We start from the raw sequence: 27149 nt of genomic DNA, 5'->3' as shown, positions 1-27149 counted from the left end.
CATTTGAGGCTGTGCAAAAAGACCCAGTCTCTTCCCCAGTCTTTTCCTAACTGTTCATGTTTGATGTCTGGTTTCACCTTCCAAACTGCCAGGTGCTTTCTGTGTTTAATAATAAAAATTACATATTCTTCTGTCCTACTTTTCTCTCTGAGGGATGGGGAAATGCCTGGGTGTGTCTCATTCTTGTCCCCACTCGATTCACCTCATTTTCTGATTAGCATTCTCTATGAGGAAGATTATTTGTACCCAGCTTAACTCAAAACCCTGAAAGAGCTAGGGGTCCCTAGCCTTGACTTCTTTAGTTTATTTGAGACTCTCTTGGAGCTTTTTACACTATAAATAAGGATATATTTTCTGATAGCTATCCCTTGATCAAAGAAAATGGACTGTATGGCTGTTCTGCCTGTAGCAATGTTCTTTCAGAAGCTGGTAACCCTTCAAGCACAGCTCAAACTTCTCACCCACATGGTGGCCAAACCCACCTTGACTAGTATACTAACTTGTCTGTTTTGCATTTTGTGTGTTTGGTTTTTTTCCTAAACCACCTACCTCTGTAGTTGAGGCTATTTTTCTCTGCAGATAATGGGAGGGATCTTTCTTTTTATACAGACAACACCAAATCTTGGAAACTGCTACCAAATCTCTGATATCTTAAAAAAAAAAAAAAAGTTGTCTCAGTGTGCTGCCTGTCCAAGTGATTGCAGCTAGCTTCCATGCAATTCCTGAGGTGGGAACAGTGCGAATTCATGCAGAATAGATGGAATTGCTGGGAAATGTTTTTTTCCCATAACAGTTACTCCACTGGTAACCACTGCAAGCCTATGTGTGGTGCTACACTGAACAGTTCTAGCTTTGCTAAAGGGTTTCTGCATTTCATAAAAATTACCAATACCTATAGCCAGGTAAATAGAAATGTACACTGATTACTGGCTGGAATTCCCTTCAACATAAATGTACGTGGAACTGCTTCTTGAAAATCTAATGTGACGTTACCAGCAGCTGGCTTCTTCCAGATATAGAGTCCATATGCACATTCACATCTCACCTACCTTCCACATTTTCTCTGCATCCTTCCAAAATGCTGCTGGGATGGGGACCATGCAGCTGAGACAGCTGCAAGGGCTGTTGGGCTCCTCCCAGAGGGGAAAAACGATCTTATTTTCATCATCAGATATACTCTTTGACTGCATCCATAGATTGTGCATGTTGAAAAACTGCTTGCTGGTAATATTCTTTAATTTAACAGTGAATATTTAATTCAAAAAAGAGTTCATTCTACACTTGCTGCTTCCTAGCTCTCCTTTCATCCAAGAATACGATCTGCATACTGCGGCACTCACTGTGTCTGTGTCAGAGACCTGGGGGCGGTGTGGTGGTGGTGAATGTTATATAAAATCCCACAGAAACTTGCAGTAGCAATGTGGTCTCACTTATGAAGAAAACTGAACTGTGAATGTATTTTAGAGAGTGTATTTCAGATGGGAATACAATAAAAATGAATAAATTACTAGCTTGATACAGCATTTTTGGAACCGCGTTATTAAAAAAGGTTAGACAGGGGATTCTGCTGCATCCTTCATGTCATTTAAATGGCTTTATATTTGTCAACGCAGCTGTCGATAAAATTTCATTGCAGCATTTCTTTTTATCACTTGCAGGTTTATGGGGCTACTTGAGTTTTTATTTTATTTTGTAAATCATTAACAATAATGAGAGACTGTTTTACTATAATATAAAAAGGTACCATCCTCTGGATTCTTCATTCTGAGAACAGCTCTGCCAGGCCAAACCTACTCGCTGCTTCCACTGAACTGAGTAATTGTATCTGCTTAGGTTGGAAATAAAGAATTGCATAGCATAACAGAAGTAATTGTGCAGAGATTTATAAAACACAGCACTAAAGCAATGGTACCAGGCTGAACACTCGTTTATTTCATAGAATCACAGAATCAGAAGTGACCTTTAAAAGCCATCCAGTCCAACCCATCTGCAAAGAACAGGGACACTACAGCCAGATCAGGTGCTCACAGCCCTGGCCAAGCTGACCTTGGGTGTCTCCAGGGATGGGGCATCCACCACCTCTCTGGGCAGTCTTCTCCAGTGCCTCACTACCTTTATTGTTAAGAACTTTTTCCTTATATCCAATCTAATGTCCTCTGCTTTAGTTTGAAATCATTTCCGCTTGTCCTATCAAATTTTACCTCATTTATTTATTGTTGGATATTTCTTAGCCGTAAGAGTGGGAAGTTAATTTATTTTAAATAAGTGCGGGTATTGTTGGCTTTTTGGTGCTCACTTTGCAGATGTATCTTTTCTCTTGAATTAGGTGGAAACAGCAACCGATTCAGATACTGAGAGCAGAGGCCTGCGGGAATACCACTCAGTTGGAATACAAGTGGAAGATGAAAAACGGTAATTCAAGTGCATACAAAAATATATAATCTTTCATAAAAGTACATTTGTAAGCAGTGTTAATAACAAACATCTGGCAAATGCTGCCTCTAAATAATTCAGAAAGCCAAATTTCTTATTTGCATGCTGGTTGTTTGGCAAAGTTCGTAGAGAATACGTAACGCTTGTTTAATATTGTGTTAATTTTACTGTTTTTAATTGGAGTGAAAGAAGCAAAAGTTTTAAATTGAAGTGGTGGATTAATACCCTTTCATATTTTCAGAAAAAAAATACAAAGAGATGTATATTGGGATCTTGTGCTGATTTAGGCTTTCTCAGTTCTTCTAACGATGGTTAGGATGTATCGTAAACTGGAATCAGCTTTCCACTTGTTCAATCCTGATCTGGTTCTTTAGCACTGTCAGCCAATGTAGCAGCCCACCAGGTTATCCCTGGCAGGCACTGCCTGTTAAGTACTAGCTTGGGACCATTATCTCATTTCACGGCAGCTGTCAGATAGTATTTGACTGCTAATTGCCTTTTACCATCATTGACTAGAAGTAATTTGAAACAATAGGTCTAGATGTGAAAAGATTTCACAAATAATCTTTCTTTGTCCATCTAGCTTTTTAAAATAAATCTTTTCTCAAATGTTTTTTGTGGCACACCGCAATAAAAAATTTAACATTTAATGGTCATCCTATGAGGTAAGTAAAAAAAAACAAAACAACTCTTAAACCTTCAGTTAATATTTTTCTTTTTTTAAAGAATTCTCAAAAGTCCTAATTTAGCAGATTTTCAGATTTTATCAAATTATGATCATTAATATTTGAAGGTTTTTATACATTTATTTAACAGTCTTCCGCCAGGAGATGCAACCCTGCAGTTCTGCTAGTTATTTCCAGTTCATTTAGTAATGATACATGGTATTTTGTAGTATGAGAATAATGTGGTATGATAATAAATCAATATTTGCTTCCAGAGATAATTTAAATGATTTTCTTTTGTATCTTTGCTGAGATCAATGATGGCACAATGCATTTTGTTTTTCCTCTATGTTGTTAACCTCTGTCTTATTTTAGTGAGATGTGCACAAGAAAAAAATATTTAGCATAAAGGAGAAGGATATAAGTAGAAGCCATTCGCTGAAGCATTATTCTGCACCCCTATATCATCATATATTCATGTGTTATTTAACCTCTTTTCTTTCTTCCCGCTTCATCAAGACATGGACGATTTAAGCGCTCAAACAGCGTGACAGCAGCTGTCCAGGCTGACCTGGAGCTGGAGGGCTTCCCAGGACACATCACCATGGAGGACAAGGGACTTCAGTTTGGCTCATCCTTCCAGCAGCACTCGGAGCCCAGCACCCCCACCCAATACAGCGCAGTGAGAACTGTACGGACGCAGGGACTGTTCAGTTACAGAGAAGATTACAGGACCCCAGTTGACACCTCAAACCTTCCACCACCAGAGCCCTGGCTGGAGCCAGCCATTGAGACAGTAGAGACTGGTCGGATGTCTCCTTGTCGACGGGACGGTTCTTGGTTTATGAAGTTGCTACATACTGAAACTAAGAGAATGGAGGGATGGTGTAAGGAAATGGAAAGAGAAGCAGAAGAAAACGATCTTTCTGAGGAAAGTAAGAACATTTTGCATCATTTCTTACTGATGTTTGCTATTATCTGCTAGAATACGTTGATGGTGCGTGGTTTTTCCCTACTCTTTTTGCAGTACCAAAGATGTTCTTCAGAACCATTAGATGTAGGCAGCCTTGCTGCTGATTGTGCAAGCTGGTCTTTAGAGTTATAGCTGAGGAGATAACTGCATCAAGTACAGGATCAAAGCCTGATATGGCTTAAGTGGGACAAGATCTCCTTCCGTAGCTCCAGCTCTGGCTCATTCTTCCCACTCACATCTGTGTTTCCAGTTCTTGAACATTTGCCAGAACACAGAAGTTTATCTTGTGTTAACCTTTTGTTGTTGTTGTTGTTGTTCCATTTTCCTGAATCCTAAGAATCTGCCTCTTCCTTTGAAGCCATTTTAAACACTTTTTAAGTCTTTTAAAGGACCTGAGCAAAATGCATCATAAAGGAACAGTTAGAATAAGAGAGAGCAATAGTTAAAGCACTTCTACAATCTCAGATAGTTCAGTAGCATTTTCTTATTATAATTTTGTCAAGAATCATTATTTTTCTCACTTCTTGTGGACACCTTGAAAGAAGTGATGGGAAAAAATGAAAAATAATGTAGACTATTTTGGAACAAGATCCAAGCCAGCACTAATGATGGTAATATATCAAAGTGGTCCTAGCACTCAGTAGCCAGCTCCCTGTGATTCCCTCTGAGGTCAATTACCCTTGTTCTCCGGTCTTAGTTTTATAAATATTTCAATCCCTGCCAATCTGAATTATTGTCTCAGCTGAATTATTGTCTCAGCTCAGCTTTTCTCAAATCACAAATTAGTTCATATACAATTTTCTTAGTAGCATCTTTTCCTACACTCACAAATCTCACATATAATCTCTGAATATACTTTCCTTATTGTTGTTTTTCCCCCTCAGCGAGCTCTTGCTTATGATCTGCCCTTGAGGCTTGGGCCAGACCTGCATAGTCACTAAAAGGCCAATTTCTGTTTCTTTCACTGGCCTTCTAAAAGGACAGAACACCTGCATTTTTATGGCATCATTTTCATTTGCAGTCATATTTCTGCACTGCTTTTTGTGCAAGTCTGCCTTGTAACAGCATAGCTTTTAGTGTGGCAGAGATCATAAGGTTGTTTTCTTCTTTAAGCATCCAGGTTTTTTTTGAGTTTAGGTTTTTGTCGTCATTTTCACTATGGCAGGTATGAGCTGAGAATGTGAAGACTTTAATACCCTCTAAGGTGCTGTTTAAGTACTAACAATAAAATATTTTGCTTTGCTTCGCATGTGTTAGGATTTCCAAAATTACTTTCACTGCAGTTATTTTTTAACGTTTAGTTTTACCATATACATCTTTTTTTCCTTTCCCCTAAATCTTCGTACTGCTAAATGCTCTGCCACCAATAAGCGTTCCAAAGCACCAGCTTTTGGTGTTGGGCACATCAGTGCTTGCTATCAGAAGCAGAAGTTTGAAGAGCAAGACGTTAATTTCCTTGAAAAAATTAAGATTATTAGGGGAACAAGGGGAGAATCACAGTTAAACCACCTCTTTCCCTAGGAGGCCAGCCAGCTGTTTTCAGGCAAGGTTGGACTTTTGCTACCCCCTTTCTTTCCAAGCTCTTCCTCATGCACAGCCCCAATCAAATCTGCAATCACACGAAGTGAGCAGTGGAAATTCGCACACAGACATAGGTAGGGAGCTAGTGGAGCTCTCTCAAATATGCAGCTGTCTGTGTATTATGTCAGGAAAAGCTGGAGAAGCTGATTTTAGCTGACTACCAATTCCCGGATCCAGACCCACACTCCCTCCACATGATATGCTATCTATGCTCTTGCACTCCAGAAATACCCTAAAATACCTTGCAACAGTTAGGAAGATTATTTTTTTCAGGAAATAATTCAGAAGGACACAAAGGGTGGGACATGAAGACAAATTGAGCCTCAGTAATTTTTTATTAATATTTGTAGTTATTGAGACTCTATCCTTTTAACCTAGAATTAGGATTTAATGTTTCCTTACTTGTAGAGTGACCCTCTAAGAGAAAAAGAAAGGGCAGTTCCTTGATGTAGAGATACTGAAATGGATTCTTGCAATTCCTGTTTTAACCTAACCAAGACAATTTAATTACCCATGTTTGAGGGAACACTCTCACCTCCTTTATAGATTAAAGAAATTACTGCAGAAGAGGTCTGTATAGCGTAAGTGAAGTCAGATGCTTATCTTCAGCTGGATGTCAAACATGACAGACTCCTTTTCCATCATATGTACTCATTTCAAGAGATCTTTCTCAAATCATTTCCAAATCTTTGGAATAGTATCCCTTCATTTCATATAACTAACATAAACTTAAATGGAGATTATCAAATAATTATTTTCACCGAGGGAACAAGCTTCACAGCATTTTAAAGTTTTTGCATGAATAACTGTTTTGCTGTTGAGCCTCTGACACATTTTATATACTCAGTTTGAGCTATGAAAGTTGGAAGGTATGTATCCACAAGAACTGAAGTTTAATGATATCCCAGCATGAAATGTATCTTGACATATTTAAGCATTTCACAGTTCTCTGAAGAAAATGCTCACAAATGCAGGAGCCAGAAGCAACTAAATATGTTTTTCTATCTTCCAGCAGCTACTATTCCCATAACACTTGACAGCAAAGTTTGCACATTCAAACTGTCACTGTTAATGCTGAATTGTTCTTTTTGTTGGCCAGGCTATACTAATTGTACCTGAAGAAGAAAGGTAGCCTTGCATCTCCTATGAGAAGGCTGTCTTTATGCTACCACTTCAATTTTGTTTTAATCAAGGGAAGAGTTAAAATCGAACTGTATTTTAGAAAACAATTTCATTTTCTGTGTTAGCACAATAGCCCTGAGATCACAGAAAGCTGTCTGATTGCTCTATTGATTTTTTTCTTTCACTGTAGCTTTTCTCCCATAATGTTGTTCTAAGATCTTCACTCATCAGGTCTAGGAAAGGGAGAAGATAATCACTGCAACAAAAATAATCTAACTTCTCATGCTTTCTTTCTGCAGACATTATTTTTTTGTTTGGTCAGTTGCCATGAATCATATTTCAGAATTTCTGTGAAGTTAATTTATTGTCTGTGTGAGCAGTTATTTGTGTTCTCAACCTTTATGAGAATACATATATATATAAAGTATATACGTGGCTGGAAGTGTTCCCAGGGTAAGCATGTGATCATTTGCACCGGCAGGGTGCCTTCCAGCAAAAATATGTGTTTCTCTGGGGTGCTGACTGGAGTTGCAGTTTTACACCCTGAAAATTGTATTTGGCTACTGCTGGTGTGTAGGTGATGACAAGAAAAACACTCCCAGTTATCACAGCGCTGTTGAAGATGCAGAGGGCCAGGACTGTGCAGCCTGAGCCCAGCTTTCCTGAGCTGCGTGATGGGAGCAGAGGACTTTGCACAGGAAGGCAGAAAGCCTATGAGCCCATAGAGGGGCTGTGGGGTCAGGTGTGATGTGGCACAGAGAAGCAGAGGGCAACTGGGCTGCAAATGCCAAATGTTTGTCTACTGAAATATTGCAGTGCTGTGTCAAATGGAGTACTCCCCAGACTTTATTCCCATGTCAAAATCCTAAGATAACACAGTGTAAAAATTTTTCCTTTGTTAGAACAGAGCCTTTAAGTCTGGTATTAATCACGCTGGCAGACAGAGTCTTTTTCTAACATCTTCTGCATCACTGTTAGGAGCTTTGCTGACACAGCTATGCCCTGTTGAAGTAAAGGGATCTCTGGTGTATCAGGCATTAGAGAGAGCTCAAAATATCACCTTTCTTTCCCCTTAACCCTTCATGTCAGGGATGCTGAATTTTTCCTTTCTAATCCTCCAGCCGATATTTCCAAAATTCTGCAAGGGCTTTAGTAACATAGAAGAGTTATAACAGAAACAGTAACAGGAGAAAAGAAACCTCACAACCGATTTACTTTAGTGCAGTCTTCAGTTAATCATCCATAAAAGTTTTTTTTTAGGTGTTTGACCAAATATAGGTTATTCTTCAACCAAAGAGAAATTAATGACATAAATTCCTAATGCTTCTCACAACTTTACCCTTCAGGAGCTATTGAAATTGACATTTGGAGTGTTGGAAATGACTACAGAATGTCTTAATTCCCCTGAAATGGTAGTTAAAGTCAATAAAGGAGAGTCCCATAGTGAGGAATCCAAGAATTCCTCCTAGCATGTATATTGTGCTCCAGTTTTCCCCATTCTGAACTCCATTTTGGTAAAAAAGTGAACATGCACAGTCTCACGACTCGCAAGGATCCCATTGCCCTTCCTCCTCTCTGCAACAATGCTGATTGATAGCTGTGCTGTCCAAAAATATCATCTCACTCTAAACATAGCCTATCTGTTATGTTGATAGTGGAAAAGACATATGTTTAGGATTGATTTAGATTTAGATTTAGATTTAGATTTAGATTTAGATAAATATAGATTTACAGATTGAACAAACATTTTGGTTTACATGTTCTGCTTTGAATTAGGGTGATGACCTAAATGACAGTTTAAATACATTTCCAGGCATATTTCCTCAGATTGTGTACGGGACACACACAAGCTTAAGGAAAAAAAAAAAAAAAGCAATTGAAATGAAATGAAAATGTAAAACTAAAAGCACATCATTTAAGTAGCACTAATGAATGCCAGAAGCAGATTGTCAGTAGTTTCCCATTGCTTGTGGCGCAATGAGCAAAGCTTTTAACCTATCAAAAATAGAGTTATAACATCATACTGTGAACTTGATTTTGTCAACATAGGTCTAACTTTTCTCCCCCTGCATTTGTGATGTGAAACAGTATTCAATTTTAAGTTCTTGCAGTATTCCTCAAACAACGCAAGATGTATAAAACAATATTACTTGTAATACTTCTTGTAATCTGCATATTGCTGGAGACAGTATGCCATTGTGTGAATTGTCCATGCTGTTTACAGTGAATTTGCACAGTCTTCATCAAGAGTAAAAATCCTGAGTCTGTATCTTCTGCAGTCTCTGTCAGGGTTTTGTATGTCTTTGGAGTAAAAGCCGTACGTTCAGGACCACACAACAAAAATAGAATGTTCCATATGCATCAGGGAGCAGAATTAAGGTTATGTTACTTTTTTCTGAATTTCAAGTAAATATACCAATATCTTAATGGTGGGGAGGTATATGAATTATATTGAAATTATGTATGTTTACGTTTGATGATTGATTTTATCATCATTTATTTACAAGCAGTATCTTTTAAGCATCACCAAACATCTCAGTCTCTCCAGTCTGTAACATTCATCATTCTTTCATGGAGATAATCAATCTGCTCTCATCAGAATAATTCCCCAATGCATGAAATTAATGACAAGGCTTTGGCTGTCTATTAATATTGTGCTAAAGATTATGAATTGAAGTGTTTTAATACTTTAATTTAATTACAGCAAAGCAGAGTAGCATGAATATGAGAGATTCTAACTTCTATGTTTTATTAAGTCTCATTTACTTATTGAAATGGAAATAGAGTTAGATCTTCAGTAAATGGCAGGCCTGTAATACATGTGTATTCACCACTATTAGAGCCTTTTTGAAAGACTGCTCACCAGTGCTGTAGACTCCTTCATAGCAAACATTATTCCTGGCAGCAGGGCCCTAGTTCTGCTTTGCAAGTTGCATTGCAAGTTAGTTAAACTCACTGTCTGTAGAGTAGCTCTGGCAGTCCTCTCCTCAAGCACAGTGGAGATCTGTGCTTCTGGAAAGACAGGCATGACACGGACTAAGGTTGTTTCCTAGGAGTCTGCAGAATCCTAGAATGGCTTGGGTTGGAAGGGACCCCAAGAATCATCAAGCTGCAACCCCCTGCCACATGCAGGACCACCAACCCCCACATTTGATATTGGACCAGGCTGCCCAGGGCCCCATCCAACCTGGCCTTGAACACCTCTAGGGACGGGGCATCCACAGCCTCTCTAGGCATCTTGTTCCAGTGCCTCACCACTCTCTTGGTAAAGAACTTGCCCCTGATATCCAACCTAAATCCTCCCTCCTTCAATTTAAAACCATTTCCCCTTGTTCTGCCATTAGCTACCCTTATATGGCATATGGTTTGACTTGGTGACACATACATATGGCCTGGAAGCACAGTGTCTGACATCTGAAATGGAGTTTGTCACACAAAACATTGCACAGCCAGTGGCTAAGTCTTGTCTGGCCTATCTGGGCTTTAAATCACAGGTGCCTGTTAATGTGGTCCTTCATGATAACAAAGGTCAAATAAATGTTTATTTAATTTGGGGTTTGGAGTAACGGTGAGATTCACTAGGAAATATTAGTCAGATCTAGATTCTGTCAAGTTTCTATGGTAGGGCCAAAACCAATGTTTGTTTGGTTTTTTTTTATCACGCTTTGTACATGAACTATGATCTACAAATTCAATGGAGGAAGCTAAGACTGAGCTGTATTCCCTGTGAGACAAGCGTAACATCCCACAGCCTACAGAATCGTTCTGTGGGTAGCCGAATAGAGTGTAGAGTGTTTGGCAAGGCAGTGCCAGGGACCTGCTGAGGCAAAATTCCTCATCTCAGGAAAGAAGAGATTCTGACCCCCCACCCTGATAGTTTGTCCTATGTCCTGTACTACAGAGCATCCAGGGACAAGGAAGATACAAGCCTGGGTGACACATCTTTGCCTTTTTTAAAAGTTCTGACAGACAATGAAAGCAATTTGTTTAAGATCAAAAGAAATAGTTCTTCTTTATTTAGATTTCTATGTGTTTGCACAGGTTTTAAACACCGAGAACATTGCTTTTCCTAAGCCAATAACTCCACAGAGGAAAGTGAGGAGTTTGGTGATCAAAAACCCCAAACCAATTAAAATGTTTTATTTCATTTGGCCAACTGAACATAAATAAATCCCCAGTGAATTACTCATGCAGCCCTGAAACACTTAACCCCTTCAGAAATGGGTAGCACAAGGGACAGATGAATTATGCATATTGCTGTTTAATTTAGTATTGTGGCACAGCTGTAAACTGTTTGTCTAACAGAAAGCAAAATAGAGTTTGAGAGCCACAGCTCTACAAATTTATCTATGCTTTTAAGGTTATGAAATATGTATGCATTTACAGAAAATGAGCCTTAAACTTTCAGATTCTCTCAGCAAGCATTGAATGGTTTCTATATTAAATGTTGCAGTTCAATTCTGCTGTGCTATTGTAGTTTCATTCGACCCTAGGCATCTCATTAATCATCAAGTTGGTTCCTGAAATGATGAGGATGTTTAACTTAAAGCTAAGACAGGGGAGGTTTAGGTTAGGTATTAGGAGGAAGTTTTTCACACAGAGGGAACACGTTTCACACTGAAACACGTTGCCAAGGAGGTTGTGGATGCCCCATCCCTGAAGGCATTCAAGGCCAGGCTGGATGTGGCTCTGGGCAGCCTGGTCTGGTGGTTGGCGACCCTGCACATAGCAGAGGGGTTGAAACTAGATGATCATTGTGGTCCTTTTCAACCCAGGCCATTCTATGATTCTACCATTCTATGATAAAAGATGTATGAGCATTTACTATTATCACCCCTACACCTACCTTTCTATACCTCTCCTCTAAATATTATATAAAAATCTGGACATTTTATGGAACTGAGACCTCAGTTTATTGTGCTTTTTAAAATGTTGCATTTGCAGCACAGAGAAGGAAGTGGAATTTGGTGAGGAAAGCATACTGCTACCAACTGAAGTCTGGTATTTATCCTATAAAAATGTGGGAGTCCAAGAGGAGCTGGTTTTCTCAGGATAAGCCAGTTCCCTCAGGAACTCTAGTCAATAGAAATAGGCATCTTTAGGAAGAGATCTGTCTCATCTAAAAATAAGTACCTAACATGAGCAAACTGATGAGCTCTTTCCTTTCATAGAGCATAGAGAAATTTTTATTTAGACAGTGGATTCTTGGAAGCAAAGTCAAGTAAAATGAATTTGGTCTCTTCTCTTAGTGCTTCTGCACACTGTAAATGGCCAGTACACTGGCAGTAGGGAAAGTCCAACAAACCATCAGGGTTTCAACAATTTAACAAAGTCCTGGAGCACATGCTTGTGTCCTCCCATTGTCTGAAGCTCCCATGCTTTGGTCTTCATGTGTTTCCTGGGGTACACAACCTTCAGCACGTAATGCCTCCTACCACAGAATGTCTTAGAGACATGATTCCTCTAAAGATCTCATCCTTATGGTAGGAGCATTTACATTATATTTTAACATGTTAACCTTGCTCCGCAGTACAGACAGACTAAAGAGGCTTCAACCAAGGATCATCCACAGTGATAGAAGCCATTTTTGTTTGCAGAATCAGAAGATGTAACCTAAGGTGCATTTAAAGCTCCCTTTGACATCAGAGGAAATAGGCACCCACCTGCTTCTTGAGGCGAGAGTATTTCAACAGCTCTCAATTTACAAAAGCAAGTCTAGCTCCAGCTTCCACTGGGCTTTTATTCTGTGTCCATGATGCATTTAGAAAATGTCTTCATGGGTTCAGATCAATAAAGCATTCCTTGTGTTCTTAACAGAATATTATGCAATGGCAGTAAGGTTAGTTTCAGCATCTAAGTAAGGAAAATTTCTATATTAACTCATTAGTCATACAATGACAATAAAATGACAATACTGAAGGAACAATATAAGTGATGTTCCTGGATCAAGTCTGTAATGTCACTTTTGTTAATTTTGCCTGGTGGTACATAAGAGATAAATCTAGAAAAGCTGATAGACTGTTAAGTTTGGTGTTGACTTACTAGTCTCAGCATCAGTAGTCCTACTGAATTATTTGTAATTAAGTGCTTCATCAGGTCGGAATTAATGCATCTCCTAATAAATGAATAAATCAATGAAAATCAGGGTGATAATGCTTATCACTGTGCTTTTTTCAAAAAAATATTATTTCCATTGGAATTCAAGATTATTCCAAAATCTTATGTCCACATGCCTACTTCAGGAAGCTCTGTGTGTTCCTTTGATTTTTCTTTTCTACTTTCTTAAGCAAACGCAGGCTTGGTAGTTCTATGTTGCTAATACATCATTTACTATTTTCAAAAGGTAAGATGCCATGGAGCTTCCCTATATCTCTATCTCTTAAAAAATATTTTATGTGTGTAATCAGAAGCAGCAAAATATTTATTTCCATTACAAACTAAGCTGTAATTCCAGCTACATTTTCTTTGAGATGGCATTTCCTTTTGCTGCCAAAACATCTATTGACAATAACCTCTCTGTATGCTTAGTCCTAGGCAAGATCCGAAGTGCTGTTGGAAGTGCTCAGCTCCTCATGTCTCAGAAATTCCAGCAGTTTTATTGGCTCTGTCAGCAAAATCTGGTAAGTCACCATCTCTGGCCATTCTTGAAGAGTTTATGACTAGCCATACCTAATTTAACACAGAATTTTACTGTAAACTGTAGAACTTAATACTTTTAATTCAAAGTCAACAACAAGAAAAAGTGTAGTGTACATACAGGGTAATACACAGTAACATTCTCATTTTCATGTCTCACATTTGTCTCGCTGCTCCTCTTTTTTTTTTAACTTAATCTCTAAGTATTGTGTCAGTACATCTTTTAGCAAAGCAAATGTAGTTTCAGTAATTTTAGACTATCTGCCTTTTGTCTTTTGTTTTTCTGCTGTCCTTATTAAAGTGAAAAAAAAAATGAGAAGGGAAGAAATGCAAGTTTTCTTAGACATAATATTATGGCTTATTTTTGTAATACCCTAAAATAGTAACTGTATTTCTGGTGAGAAAAGACGTTTTTCAAATTACAGTAAGCAGAGAATAGTAGGAGACACAATGCAGTTCTCTACCTACCTGAAAATGGGACTGATCTTGGAAATGAGAACATACATAGTGTTCATAAAATTGGGTTTCATAATTTGCATTGCCAATTATATATAAGATGTCCTAGGGCGAAAGGAGCAGATGCAGTATATTACTTGTAGAAGTTACTGCTATTGTTCTGGAAGTTCATTAGACACTAATTTGATTCGAAATGTTATCTTCGTTAATATGACAGCAGCCATCAGTGATATAAACGCTGTGGCAAAATGATACTAAGAAATAGAAGAACATAATGCTTCTAGCTAAGTCTAATGGTAGAACACCTACAATCTCTGGCTCACTTGAAAATCAAGTGTAACTTTTGACTGTCCCTATCTTATATATTAAAAGCGCTGAATTTTGCTGCATGCAAAGCAGATGCAATCTATTTATCTGATTAGACACATTTCCTCATTTGCTAGTATTTACTGCACAGGTTTTTAAGGCAAAAGTAATTCTGCAGAGACTTATGTGCTGTTTTCCATTCATAACATTACATATCTAGAATTCCTGAAACTGTAATCAAATACTGAGAAAGTCTTGCCAAGCATGTCCTATCTTCTGATAGAAAAGGGTAAGATATATGGTCCTCATTAGGAAAGAATCCAATTATCCACTTCAAAGAGTCTGTCAAAACAAGAATTTTAATAGCTTTTACAGAATGACAGAGGAAATATGCAAAGTCAGGCAAGCAGGAGATGACCAAGTTTGTAATATCAAATGTATCATGTGTGCTACTGTTTGTCCATTTGTTTGATAGTGAAAGAAGGAAATCTTCATTAAAATCTAAAAGTTTCATATGGTAAATTTCAGACTTCCCTCCATTTCCTGACTGATTAAGCTATTCAAAATAAGATTTGGAGAGCCCAACCTCCTCTCCACTTCACTTTTCCTTCAAGTGGGTCCAGGAATTGTGCTTGAGAGCATTACTGTAATAACGAGCAGCTCCTGCTCTGCACAGCAGAGCTGTTTGGAAGCTTTAGCATGTCATTACTGCAAAAGCAATAGGAGGAACCTATAGCTTTGAGCATTATTAAAAAAAGAAAAGAAAAAAGGCAAGATTTTATTTCTCTCCTTCTTATATGGATAATAAACCTTTGAACTCCATACCAGCAGTTCTAATCAGTTTTGGAGATTTGAGCTCTGAATATTCTTCACCAATCTCTTAAATCACCAATTGGGCTCTGCAGAAAGGAACAAATACAGAACTGGACTTTTAACTCATTCATGTTTTGAACTTTTCTTCTTATGCTTAGTAATAGTGTTTGTTCCTTAATAGTCACTTAGCCCACATCTACAGCAGACATTCCATATTCTCTGGCAGCAGCATCTTGGTCATCCATGGGAATACTGACAGATAGCAGCTACTACAGTACATCTGGCACTTGCAAGGCTCCAACACATTGGTTTCTCTAACACTATTCAATGACAGGAGCCGTAAATGTAGGACAGAGAACAGCAGCAGCTACTTTTGCCAATTCAAAAATGCAGCAAGGTTTTAGGAAGAAGAACACACTTACTCACATTGAAATTTCTCCATGGCTTATGGATTTTTCTAAAGAATCTGAACAGTTTCAAGGATCACATTTGATGTTGCTGTTGGTTAAGATGTCTCATTCGGGATAAATTCATAAAACCAACAGCTTCAGTGAAATTATTTTATAAGAATTGAGCTGACTATCTCTTACAGTATACAGTTCTTACTAACTACTTGAAAAAAAGAATCCCTGATTAATGACTACTTCCTGGTGAATTATTCACATTATCTTTTATAAGATAATGTTTTTCTTTTAAGTGTCCTCCTCCATACTCCAGTCAGCAGACATTCTGCTCAGCTCTTGAGATCATCGCTAAGTATGTCACGGTTGCAGGCAAAACCAGAGCAACACAAGCATCGGCTGAATACTTTTTGCTTGCTTAAGGCTTCCTTTTGAAAGAGAGCTGCAGAGCTGAATTCCAAACACAATAAAAACAAAGAAGCCACTTCTGAAAAAAAGAAAGAAAGAAGAAAAAAAAAGAAGCAGCTTTAAGCCAATCTTCTCAAAATTCAGTTAACTGTAGTAGCAATCATTTTTACTAGCATTCATCCGTGAGCTGTGGATCCATAAGCTATAGCAGCAGGAGGCAGCCCTCTTGTGTCCATACAATGCACCGCATGCTCCTCTCCCAGCCACGCTGGAAGCTGTGCTCTTCTGCAGCAGGGATGAGTGGAGCACAAAGGTACAGAAGAGCAATTACCCTCAATTCAGAAGTCAACGGCATTTCCACGAGTGGCATCACTTTCTGGCTGTTCAGAGGAAACTGAGGAGAGAGACTGAGGAGACCAGACTGGAGAGAACAGATTGCAATGTAATATATGTTGCTGACAGATTTCTCACTAGGAGTCAGTTCTTGAAGCCTGTAATGTTGACCTCTCTGGAGTAATTAATATCACTGACACATGTTGTTAGTGCTTTTAAAGTAAATAGGGATCTACCCAATATGGTCATTTTCAGTGAATACTAATTTAGAGTTGTATCGTGTTTTCCAGAAATCTGTTACAATCTGCATAGTAACTACTAGTCCTCAAATTCCCTGTTAAACAAAAGCTCTACTAGCAAAGATCTCTGCATGGCTCTAGTTTAGGACCAGTTCTCTCTAATGTTCTTGACAATGATTTGGGTACAGGACTTGAAATTATACTATGTTTGCAGACAATACTAATTTGTCAGGAACTGATAATTCCCTTAAGGGTAGAGAGGCCATGCAGAGAGAGAGATCTTAACAATCTTGACAAGCTGGAGGGCTGGACAATCACCAGATGCATGAGGCTTCACAATAGTAAGTGCCAGATTCTACAGCTGGGATGGGGCAACCCTGCCTATATTTATGGACTGGAGGATGAGTTCTTTACTATGAGAGTGGTGAGGTGCTGGAACACCACTGTTTATTTATTAAATTAGCCATTTTAGCTTTGGCCTGGGAAGGGGGGAGATTATGAGCATCTTTGGGTTGATTTCAACTATGTTACTCTCAGTTCCATTGTGTAGACCTACAAGGGCTGTTCCAAATGTAATGCCTACTGATTTATTATATCGGCATGTGATGTCAGAGGCATATAACCTTCCATCAACATTCCATTACATTTTGTGGTCATGTGACAGACGGCAGCAGAGGGGCAGTCTGACAAGACGGTGTCTGACATGAAAGTGCATAGAAAGCAAAGGTGTGTCACTGAATTTCCCTGTGCAGAAAGAATTGTACCCACTGACATTCATTGATGCTTTTCGAACATTTGTAGAGACCAAACAGTAAATGTGAGAACAGTGAAGTGGTGGATGGTGCATTTCAGCAGTGGACAGTGGATAACAGTGACAGTGGATAACCTCCACTGGTGCAGATTGTTACGAGTGTGCAGCATGCAGGCTCTTGTTCATCGCTGGTGAAAGTGGTGGTGACTATGTTGAAAAATAGTGTTTTGTAGGTGAAAATTTGCTCTATCTAGTAGTATTATTGTGTTTTTTGTAACTGTTATAGCTTCCATGGAAATAAATATGAGGTCTTACTTTCAAGGTGACCTACATATTTCCCTGGTAGACATTTGCCCATCACCTTCACAGAGATGTTTGCCAATTAAACCCTACTTCACTGAAGTGACAAACTTGTCTTCTTGAACAAGCATCAGGGCTCAAGATATGGGGTACAGAGTCTGTATACTATTTTTTAGGTAATTTTTATCCAACACTGACATTCAGCTAATAACTACCTAACTTCGGTAAATGAGAATAGTATCTGCTCAGTTCCTGAGCATGATTCTACCCCATGGGAAACAAAATTCTAACAAACATCTCCATCCAGATTTTTTATCTTACATGTCCATTTGAAAACCCAAGACAACATAATCAAAAACAGCATAAGTTGACAATTTCCTTGCGGTGTTGTTAGGTTGTTTCGCTCACCTACAATGTCTGTAATTTTTAACAAGACTTCAGTATACCTAGAATATAAGCCACATCCCTATTCCATTTAATAATCAGCAGACAGAGTCTGTCAGCATGCTGCATTTTAGAAATAAAGGTCAGCACAGCAGATGGTGTTGAGGAGTTTTCCATGATACTCAGATCCAGAAAGGCCAGTGCAGGACATCTCACTTATTCGTATCCAAGTTGTATAGGAGGCACATGTTTTCAGTCACAGCTCCCAGCCTTTGCCCTGAGCAGCACTGTAGCAAAATGAACTGGAGTGGTTCCCTTCCTACCTCAAATCACTTTGTTTAAAGCCTCCTGCTCTATTCATGTTCTCTCTTTTGTGCATGACAGGACCCGAGTGCCATGCCAAGACCAACTTCCCAGGACCTGGCAGGTTTCTGGGACTTATTGCAGCTCTCAATTGAAGATGTCAGCATGAAGTTTGATGAACTGCACCAGTTGAAACTCAATGAATGGAAAATAATAGAATCACCTGAAAGGAAGGTAAGCAGGCCATGGGCAATACCATTTCCTTCCCATTTATAGTACTGTAGCTTCCATGTTTTAAATTCAGTAGGGAAGTGTGGTAGGTTTCTAACCCAGAGATGGAAAACAGCTAACTGTCATGGCCCAACTTGTACATGGAAACCTTCATCAGTCATAAAAGTGTGGTTGGTTGTTTTTTTTTCCCCTTTTAACAATGTTGAGCTGAATTGTGTTACAAAGAAAATGGATTTTGCAAAATCTTGTCTCTGCTACATAAAACTTCTCTTGAATTTATCTGGCTTCATATTAAAAAAAAAAAAAAGAAACTGAAACATGTTCTGACTAATTCAGATTGAGAACAGTAGCCCAAGAATTCAATCAAGGTAGACTGCAGGATGTTGTTCCTTCTGGGCCAGCTCAAACCTGAGCTACAGTGATCAGTCCTGCTCACATAAATAACTGATGCTGGTACAAGTGACAAAACATAGTGTTGGTCAAGCTAAAGTTTGGCCTATGGAAATTCTGGGGGGAAAAGAGTGCTTTTGGCCGACTGCCCGCATTTCTCTGTTGCAGCCCCACTGCCTAGGAGATACCCCTGGCCACTAGACTTCTAAAGCAGGCGGCATCATGCCTACAAGCACTTGATTCCCAAACTGCCTTTCCCCTTCCCAGAGCTCTTTCCCACACCTGAATTATCCCACTACCCTTCCTGATTATTTTATCAGTCAGGTGACGGCAGCATTTGTTTTGAGTCAGTACTGTTGGCCTCAGGTGAATACTTGCTTGGTTCGGGAGGAATTAGGAGGCATTTTGACAACTCTTTCATTTCTTCATGCTCCTCTTGGATTTTAATTTTCAGCCAACTGGTTGGTGGATGGTGAGTTTGCAACTCTTGCTTACTAGTGACAACTGGAAGTAAGAAATTATTATAGTGACAGCAACAGTGATATTCTTAAGAGGAAAATAAGTAAAAAGTGAAAAAATAATAAGATGGGACAGCAGGAATGGAGCCCTTATGTTCCTGTCTAAAAACAGGAAAAAGAGAAAATAAAGACTGGGAGAGCTGTCTATCATGGAGAATAGCAACTTAGGCTGCTGCACTGTTTTGCTGAGTTGAGAACGTTGAAATATATTCTTAAATAAATTTAACTCTGGTCTTGGCTAATGCATTTTGGTAGTAGACTCACAATTTTCAGAAATTAAAAAAAAAAAAAGATGATTCTGCAGTTCACTTTTTTATATTTATTTGAATCCTGCTGTGCCTCAAATTAACTGTGTTCTCCATAAGGAACAGCCCATACTTTGGACTATTATAATTACTGTAAGAAGTGATCCAGCAGAAAGATTTATTGTAATAACCATACTATACATATGAAATTGTCGACTCTCCTCCTTTGGAGATATTTGGCCAATATTAAACACGATGTTGAAAAACCTGTTATAACTTCAACCTTGGATCTAATTTCAAGTGGCTTTTGAAGGAATGTTATACTGAATTGCCTCCAGAGCTCCCTTCCAACCTAAACTTTTATATGATTCTGTGATTCTACAATATCTTTTCAAGGCCCTTATATGTTATTCCACAATCTATAAATGGAGTACAGTATCAATTTCACATCTCAAAATAGTTCTTGATATAAAACCTGTATAAGCCATTGACAGCTACTTTGGTAGCACATCTATTGACTCTTGCTTTGTAGTTTGCCCATTCTTCAACATAATTTTCTTTAAAATGGTCCAGGCTGGCAAGGAGAACAATTAGCTTATGTTCTCTCTCTGGCTGGTGCTTGCATGCTTCCATTTAGCAATCCATAGAGAAGACTAAACTAATAGATATGTATACACAGCTGCTATTTCATATCCAGCTGAGGCTAAACTCAGTATGATTAATTTAATTAAAAATGATGTCCTGCTAATCTTAGACAGTCTTTTCACTTGATCAGACCACACAGATGCGCTGAATTCTTATTGGAGAGCCAGTGTGTGTTTCTGTTTATAATGAGTGTAATAATGTGTCAGATAAAACTGAGCAAATTCATGTGGAAGGAGGGTGTGTAGACTGCATGTATAGGATATCTGCAAGGTCAGTGAAAGGAAATGTAGTCTTTTATAAGACATGGGACTACAGAATTTGTGCTGAAATAACAGGTTTTTATCAGTGTTTCTGGAATGGATAGCCATTCACGCAATCCATTAATCAGCTGATTTTAGATCAGAAACCGAGCATGCTTGATGTATGTAATGAGTATTTGGCACTGTATGTCTTCAATTTGCATGTTCTGTTGATGGTATCTTCCACACGCCATTTACCTTCTATTTTAATACCCTATTTTAGGAAGAAAGAAAGGTTCCTCCTCCTGTACCAAAGAAGCCCCCAAAAGGAAAATTCCCCATCACAAGAGAAAAATCTCTGGACCTACCCGACAGGCAGCGACAAGAAGCCAGAAGGCGGCTCATGGCTGCTAAGAGAGCAGCCTCTTTCCGGCAGAATTCAGCCACAGAGCGCGCAGACAGCATCGAGATATACATCCCAGAGGCTCAAACCCGGCTTTAAAGACAGAATGCTGCAGAGTTCCTTTTTTAGACAAAATGCTTGTACAGTTTGTCACTTATCTGGTAATTTTTGTCTCATTCTCTCCATAAATATGCCCTTGCTGTTGTGTTCTTTGTGCCATAAGCACAGTGGAATGCTTTTGATTTTCTCAGAATTTGCTGAGCTCACCGCAAGAACGACTTCTTTTGTATTTATTGTCTGACTTACAATCAGCTACAATGGATAGGGCTTGTTGAGACCTGACTTATCCAGTATATTCTCAGAGGACAACAAGAAACACCTCTTGAGATGGAACCCAGCTTACTTTTTTGTTATTTATATTTTTATAAAATGTGTGATAATTAGGGATAAGAATAACAAACTATCAATGGGTGCATCTCACCATTCACTAGAGGCATTAGCTAATCCAAGTAGAAGGTGCTACAAACGTAAAGAGCAGGAAAGAAAGAACCCATTTATCTCTCTGACCTCCAGTTTCTTTTCCCAGAACCCAGCTAAAATATTTACCCATGTGCTCTACCACTCTTCTCATCTTTGTTACCGCAGAATAATATTAGGCCTCTCATGTCATGTCACGTTTCTGGAGATGAACAGGGATATCCAGCTACTAAAACTCCAAAGTTCATCAGAAACCAAGAAGCATACAAGTCTGGTGGAGTTGGGAATGCCCACTGAGAAACGTTTGCTGTTAGCAGTATAACGACACTCTGAAACCTAAGCAAAATTATAATGCAAGAGGACTTGAGTGATGGGTGAAAGGAAAACGGAAGCCTTAAAAAGTTAGATCTTCTGTAGCAAGATGTGTAAAGAAAAAGTTATACTTACTCCTTTGGAACACTCATCGCATTTTTAACAGTTCTTTTATGTGTTAACGTTTATTTTATGATCCTCTCTTTTATTTCAAGAGCTGCGCTACATGTAATACTTCAAACTCTCAAAATGTTCTATCAATTGAGTTTCCAGGGTATCCTTGAGAAAAAAAAAATCTTGCTTGTTTAAAATGCCAGTTGTGATGTTGTAAACAGTTTAAGAAATATGAATGTGAGTGGTGAGTAAATCTAAGTTTAAATGGTTATGTTAAGGTAAAGGTGAACTGTGGTTTACAGTTGTATTTTTTTAGAACTATTTTTCTATGCAGTATCAGTTACGGCAAGAAAAAGCTTCTTGCTTGCTTCACATGTAACAAACACGATTCAAGAGGTAATTGATTTCCAGCCATGGAATATAAGGAAAATAACATATTTTCAAGCCTCTCGCTATTATTAGAGAAGTGGTGACTACCACAATCCAGAGGCTTTGGTTTAAAATAAACTAAAATAGAAATATTCCACTTCACCTACCTTCCAGAGCCACCCGAGCAACCCAGCACTTAGAAGTCTTCAGGTGAAGACGCAATAAGATATGTAACCCAGAGACTCCGACTGCAAGGTTTGAAAGCTCCTCTGTACTACTTTAGGTCAAAACAGTGTTAACACACCGAGACAGACAGCCGCATCTACCACATTTCCTGTTTACCTGCTTTAACAAATGCAATGTATTTAATGTATTTAGCCATAGGCAGAACAGCTATTAAATTATACTCTAGCACTTTGGTTCTTCACCCGATGAGCACTTTAAATCCACGTCCCACACACCCTGCAGCCTGACAGATGACTGAAAACGTGAATTATCATAGGTTATGCAGACCTGACATTGCTTCTAATCTGTTTTGCTTTGGTTCTATTTATTTCTTTTCCTTTTCCTTCGTTGTTTTCCTACAGTGTGTAGTATGAAGCATGAGTTCTGTCTTTGGAGCACAGCTGATAAAGCGTGGTTAGCTTCAAGATGGGAATCTTTAGAGATGAGGTTTTGAGATGTTTCTGTGAGGAGAAAGCCCTGTAAATCGAGCCTGATATCTGGTATATACTTTACCAAATAGCCTTAAACTATGTTTGGAAGCAAAAACCAAGACGAATGTATATCCCTCAAAAAATAGAAAAAAAAAGAAAAAAAAAAAAAAGAAAAAAAAAAAAAGAAAAAAATCCCTGAAATATTCTTTATCTATAGATAAAAACATTATCTTTCCCATCCTTCATGTTTTCAAGGCATTTTCTATTAAGGAAAGAGCTGAATTCTGGGTAAGGTACAATATCAATGCTAATTCCTATATTTGTTTTACTATTTTAAATACAAATGTACTTGCAGACATTGGCATCTTTAGTGTTGAAAACTAATATATTATTTAATGTGGAGCTGCTGATTAGAAATATCCACATAAAACTAGAGCCTTTCCTAGATTAAGGAAATTTAAAATAGGCATACACACTTATATATATATATACATCTATAGCTGCTGTATACATATATGGCAGCTGATACATTTTCTCTGATTTCCCTTATGCTTCACACATGACTTACTTGCTTGAAAACCCCCCCTGCAGGGACAGGTCATGCTATTAAGACAAGTTAAATCTGATCCTGCTGGTAACTAGACCTTATGGAGACAAATGGTGAAAAAAAACCCACAAAGATTATAGATTTATTTAGATCCCAGTTGACTTAATAATGCTGACTTGGAGCAGTCCATGTAAGTTTTTAATTGAGAATCATATTTTGATAATTTTTATATGTTACCATGATAGTGGATGTTCTCAGGCAAAACTAGGCCTGCAGAAATGATGCCAACCCTGTATTTTACCATATTTCTCATGCCATTACAAGAAAATGTTCAATATAAGTTTTGGATACGTGTGATTTCTTTTTGTTCCACCTTTGTTCTAAAAAAGAAGAAAGAAAGAGAAAAAAAAAAAGGAATCAAAATTAAATTAGATGCAAATTAGATGCTTACTGAAAGATTTGATAATATGTTATCTGTGCATGTTATATTTCAAAGTGCAATATATTAAATTCTTCTACAGGTAACATTCTATCATTACAGGCAGATAAGCCATTTCTATCTACATACTGTACATCCGGTTCATTTAGAAAAATAACATTATGCTTATCATACTTGTGTTGCAGATAAATCAAATTGCTTCGGTCCCCAATGTGAGAAACACCGCACGTGGTACCTTAACATGATCTTAACAGATCAATTGTAATCTGACTCCCCAGCATCAAAATAAGATTAGTTACAAAACCAGCATAGGAGGAACATAACTAAACACTAAGAGAGAAAGTAGAATACTTTCTGTTAGTGGACATCATGGAGTACATCTGCACAGAACAGCTGGAAATAGCATTTAATTGAACACATTAATTGGACTAGTATTTATTTTCACTGATTAAAATTATAGGAAGTCTCCATTCATTTCTTCATTGCCTGTAAAACACAAGTATAATAAACAGAATTGTGAGGATTTAAATAAAGAAAAACCTGACTGGTGAAATTGTTGGTATCTGCCATACTTATTTTTGCTTTGTACATTTTTTTTCAGATTTGAAATTCTTTGTAAATTGGTGAAGTATATTATGGAGTGTTTTATTATTTCTTGTTGACCTGATTGGAATGGCCTTTGGCAGTGTGCAAAGACTAATCATGTTGTATAGTTTAATACCAAAAAATTACATTTTAATTTATGCTTATACCTTGTCACTATGTTAGACTTGAGATAACCAGGAAGGAATTAAAGCGTGCATAGGAAGTTGTGTGGATTTCCTGTCTATATAGTACATTTCATATAATAGAAATTATTTGTTTTAAAATAAGCCCATGTTTCCTGCTGTATCAGTAAATTAATAACCTAGTTTCTACTCCTTTGGCACTGCGTCTAGAATAAAGCAAGGGAATTTGGGGTCATTTGGTGGTTTTGCAAGGAGAATACTTTCTCCCTAAGTGTTCATGTGCCATAAGTGACCTGCGGTCTCTGCAGGCCCTGCTGCGATCCATGGGGTGCATCCCCCCCAGATCCGCCCTTCTCAGCCATCGCATCCAGTCCCTGGAGCTTGCCCAGGCCGGTCTGTGGGTTTGGTGTCCTCACTGGCATTATGGCACCAAAGCCCGGGACTCATCAGATGCCGACCCAACAGGGGATGGTTCGTGCATGATCACACAAGGTCTGAGTTTGGGCTAGTAGCTCCACGTGCCCAGGAGTGTGCGCTGAAAAGCTGTGACATCCCTTGGAGCAGGAGCTTTTGTATGAGGCAGTGTCGGAATGAAGTGTGAAGCGGTGTTACTCCCACTGCTATTCCCAGAGCAATCACCTTGTAGTGATAGCACTGGTGAGCTACATTCCAGGTGAGGAGTATCAGTAAAGCCTTCAATGTTTAGAGAGGTGCTTCCTGGTGGCCAGCAGGTTGATACTTACATTTACACAGTGCCTTTCATCCAGAAGGATCTCCAAGCACTTTATTAGAGGACATGCAAACTTCAGGCTGGGCTCCAGCAGGCAGTTCCCCCGCCCACAGCTCTGGCCTGCAGAGCTGAGGGGATGAGGGCCCTCCTGCCAGTCCCCACGCTGCCAGGGAGTTTCCTACCACACCACCCTCCTAACAGCTAGAGGAGACTCTCCTGGTCCACACCTGTGCCAAATGGGTAGTGAGACTCGATGAACCAGGAGGAAAACCTGAGCAAAGCAGAGGAGAGGAGAGAGCAATGCTGATCTTGTAGGCAAGGACAGAATTTAATCAAATCACGTTTCCGGAACAACCTTTGCCTTTTCTATTTGTGATGGCATGAGGTCATGATGATGAAGGAGCTCCACTGGGAGGGTGCCATCTATCGACAAGTGCAGGAGCTGAGCCCTTGCTCTGAGATCTTAGTAAGCCTCTCTTTCACAAGTGCAACCCTCCACAGCTTTTTTGGCCAGAGAGATGGGCCTGGGGCATGCGATGCAAAAGCCTTTGTGTATTTCACAACTTCCAAGTGCCCAATTCTCTCCTCTTCTTCCTTCTAGCCAAGCTTAACATGGAGCATAAGAAGGAATTAGGCATAAGGATTATGCTTTGGTTCGGGCAATTGCTCTGAAGCAATGCTCAGCTCAAACACTAAGCGTTCTTTGTGCGACAGAGCAATGGTGACATCTCTTAGAACTGTGAGGAGGGGCAGATTAGAGGCAGCTCTTTCACACTGCAGAGAACTGAAGTATATATACATATATATATATATACATAAAAATAATTTTTCAGTGTTCCAGTTCCGAGATAGTTGGACTAGTAACCACGGTCAGTAATCACATTCTTGCAGACCGTGTCTCGTCCTTGCAGCTTGGCTACGGCACTGCCAGTGTGCCACGTCCCATGGCCCATCTGCACCACGTTCACCTTCAGGGAACATCTTTTGGGAACAGCTGTTTTATGGCATATTCATATGCATACACAGGCTCCTGGCAAGAATTCAGCCCTCTGTATACACAGAAATTGCTTAATTTTTCTTTGTAATGCAGCTACCTCTGTGGTGTAATGCTGCAGCTGTTTAACTACATAATAGGCTGTTCAGGACAGCAACCATAAAAATGAAATTGAAATGGAAACTTGCCCAAAAAAGAATTTGGACAGAATATTAAGGTTGGTTCAACTCCCCTTAACAAAATAAAATTCTAATAGCTGCAAGAGGCCATGACATTCATTATATCTAAAACCATATTCCAGATTCCTTCTTATTAAGTGTATATTGCATTTCATAAATTATGATCACAGTAAAAGACTGCTTATTCGTGGACCCATCTTTCCACACGTGGATGTTCCTACCATTAGCATTCATTGATGAAACAGAATGGGGCTTCTGAAGTCAGATCATAGATAACGTTAATTGGTGTCTACAGAGTTTGCACCTGAACTGAGCAAACCCAGAACAGTTTTCATCAGCTGGCAATTTAATTCTCTATTCTATTAAGGCCAAACTGTTATTTTTCTAAATTGGTGTTGTTGAAAAGGATTTTTTATGTCTCCAATATAAAATACAAATATAATACAAATACTAATACAAAAACATGAATATTTTCACTAACGTTAAATGAGGGGGAAGTTTATTTGAATATATGGCCATTATTCACCAACACAGCCTGTTAGCGAGGATTTTACTTCTCCTTTCCGTATTCTTCTCTCATTCAGCATAGTGTTCTCCATGATTAAAGCTAAACTATTAAAGTTGTTTCCTTGTGAGACGAATTATTGCAGAACTTTGGTCTACATTCTGATCTCAGTTGCATTAGAACGTTAAAGAATCTAACACAATGAAATTGGGGGGAAATGTCAGATTGGTCCACTATAATTCAGGTCAACATGTGACTTGGCAAGCCCTGCTGAGGTAGGAAGGACTTACTGTGAGAGTTGGCTGCTGCATAATGGTTCTGTAG

General features: G+C 38.7%; 1 protein-coding gene across 1 annotated transcript in view; it reads left to right on the top strand.

Moving 5' to 3' along the window:
• LOC100544955 (disks large-associated protein 2) overlaps positions 1-24497 on the top strand; it is a 50989-nt gene extending 26492 nt beyond the window's left edge. The window contains 5 exon segments of the mRNA XM_010707780.3: positions 2327-2412; positions 3618-4033; positions 13303-13394; positions 18186-18338; positions 20656-24497. Of these exon segments, the coding sequence (XP_010706082.1) occupies positions 2327-2412; positions 3618-4033; positions 13303-13394; positions 18186-18338; positions 20656-20874 (966 nt within the window). The 3' untranslated portion in view covers positions 20875-24497.
• The last annotated feature ends 2652 nt before the right edge of the window (positions 24498-27149 follow it).

This window comes from Meleagris gallopavo, chromosome 2 (assembly GCF_000146605.3).
Source record: "Meleagris gallopavo isolate NT-WF06-2002-E0010 breed Aviagen turkey brand Nicholas breeding stock chromosome 2, Turkey_5.1, whole genome shotgun sequence".
In the NCBI taxonomy this organism is placed as follows: Eukaryota; Metazoa; Chordata; class Aves; order Galliformes; family Phasianidae; genus Meleagris; species Meleagris gallopavo.
This window is presented reverse-complemented; position numbering and strand designations above follow the sequence as displayed.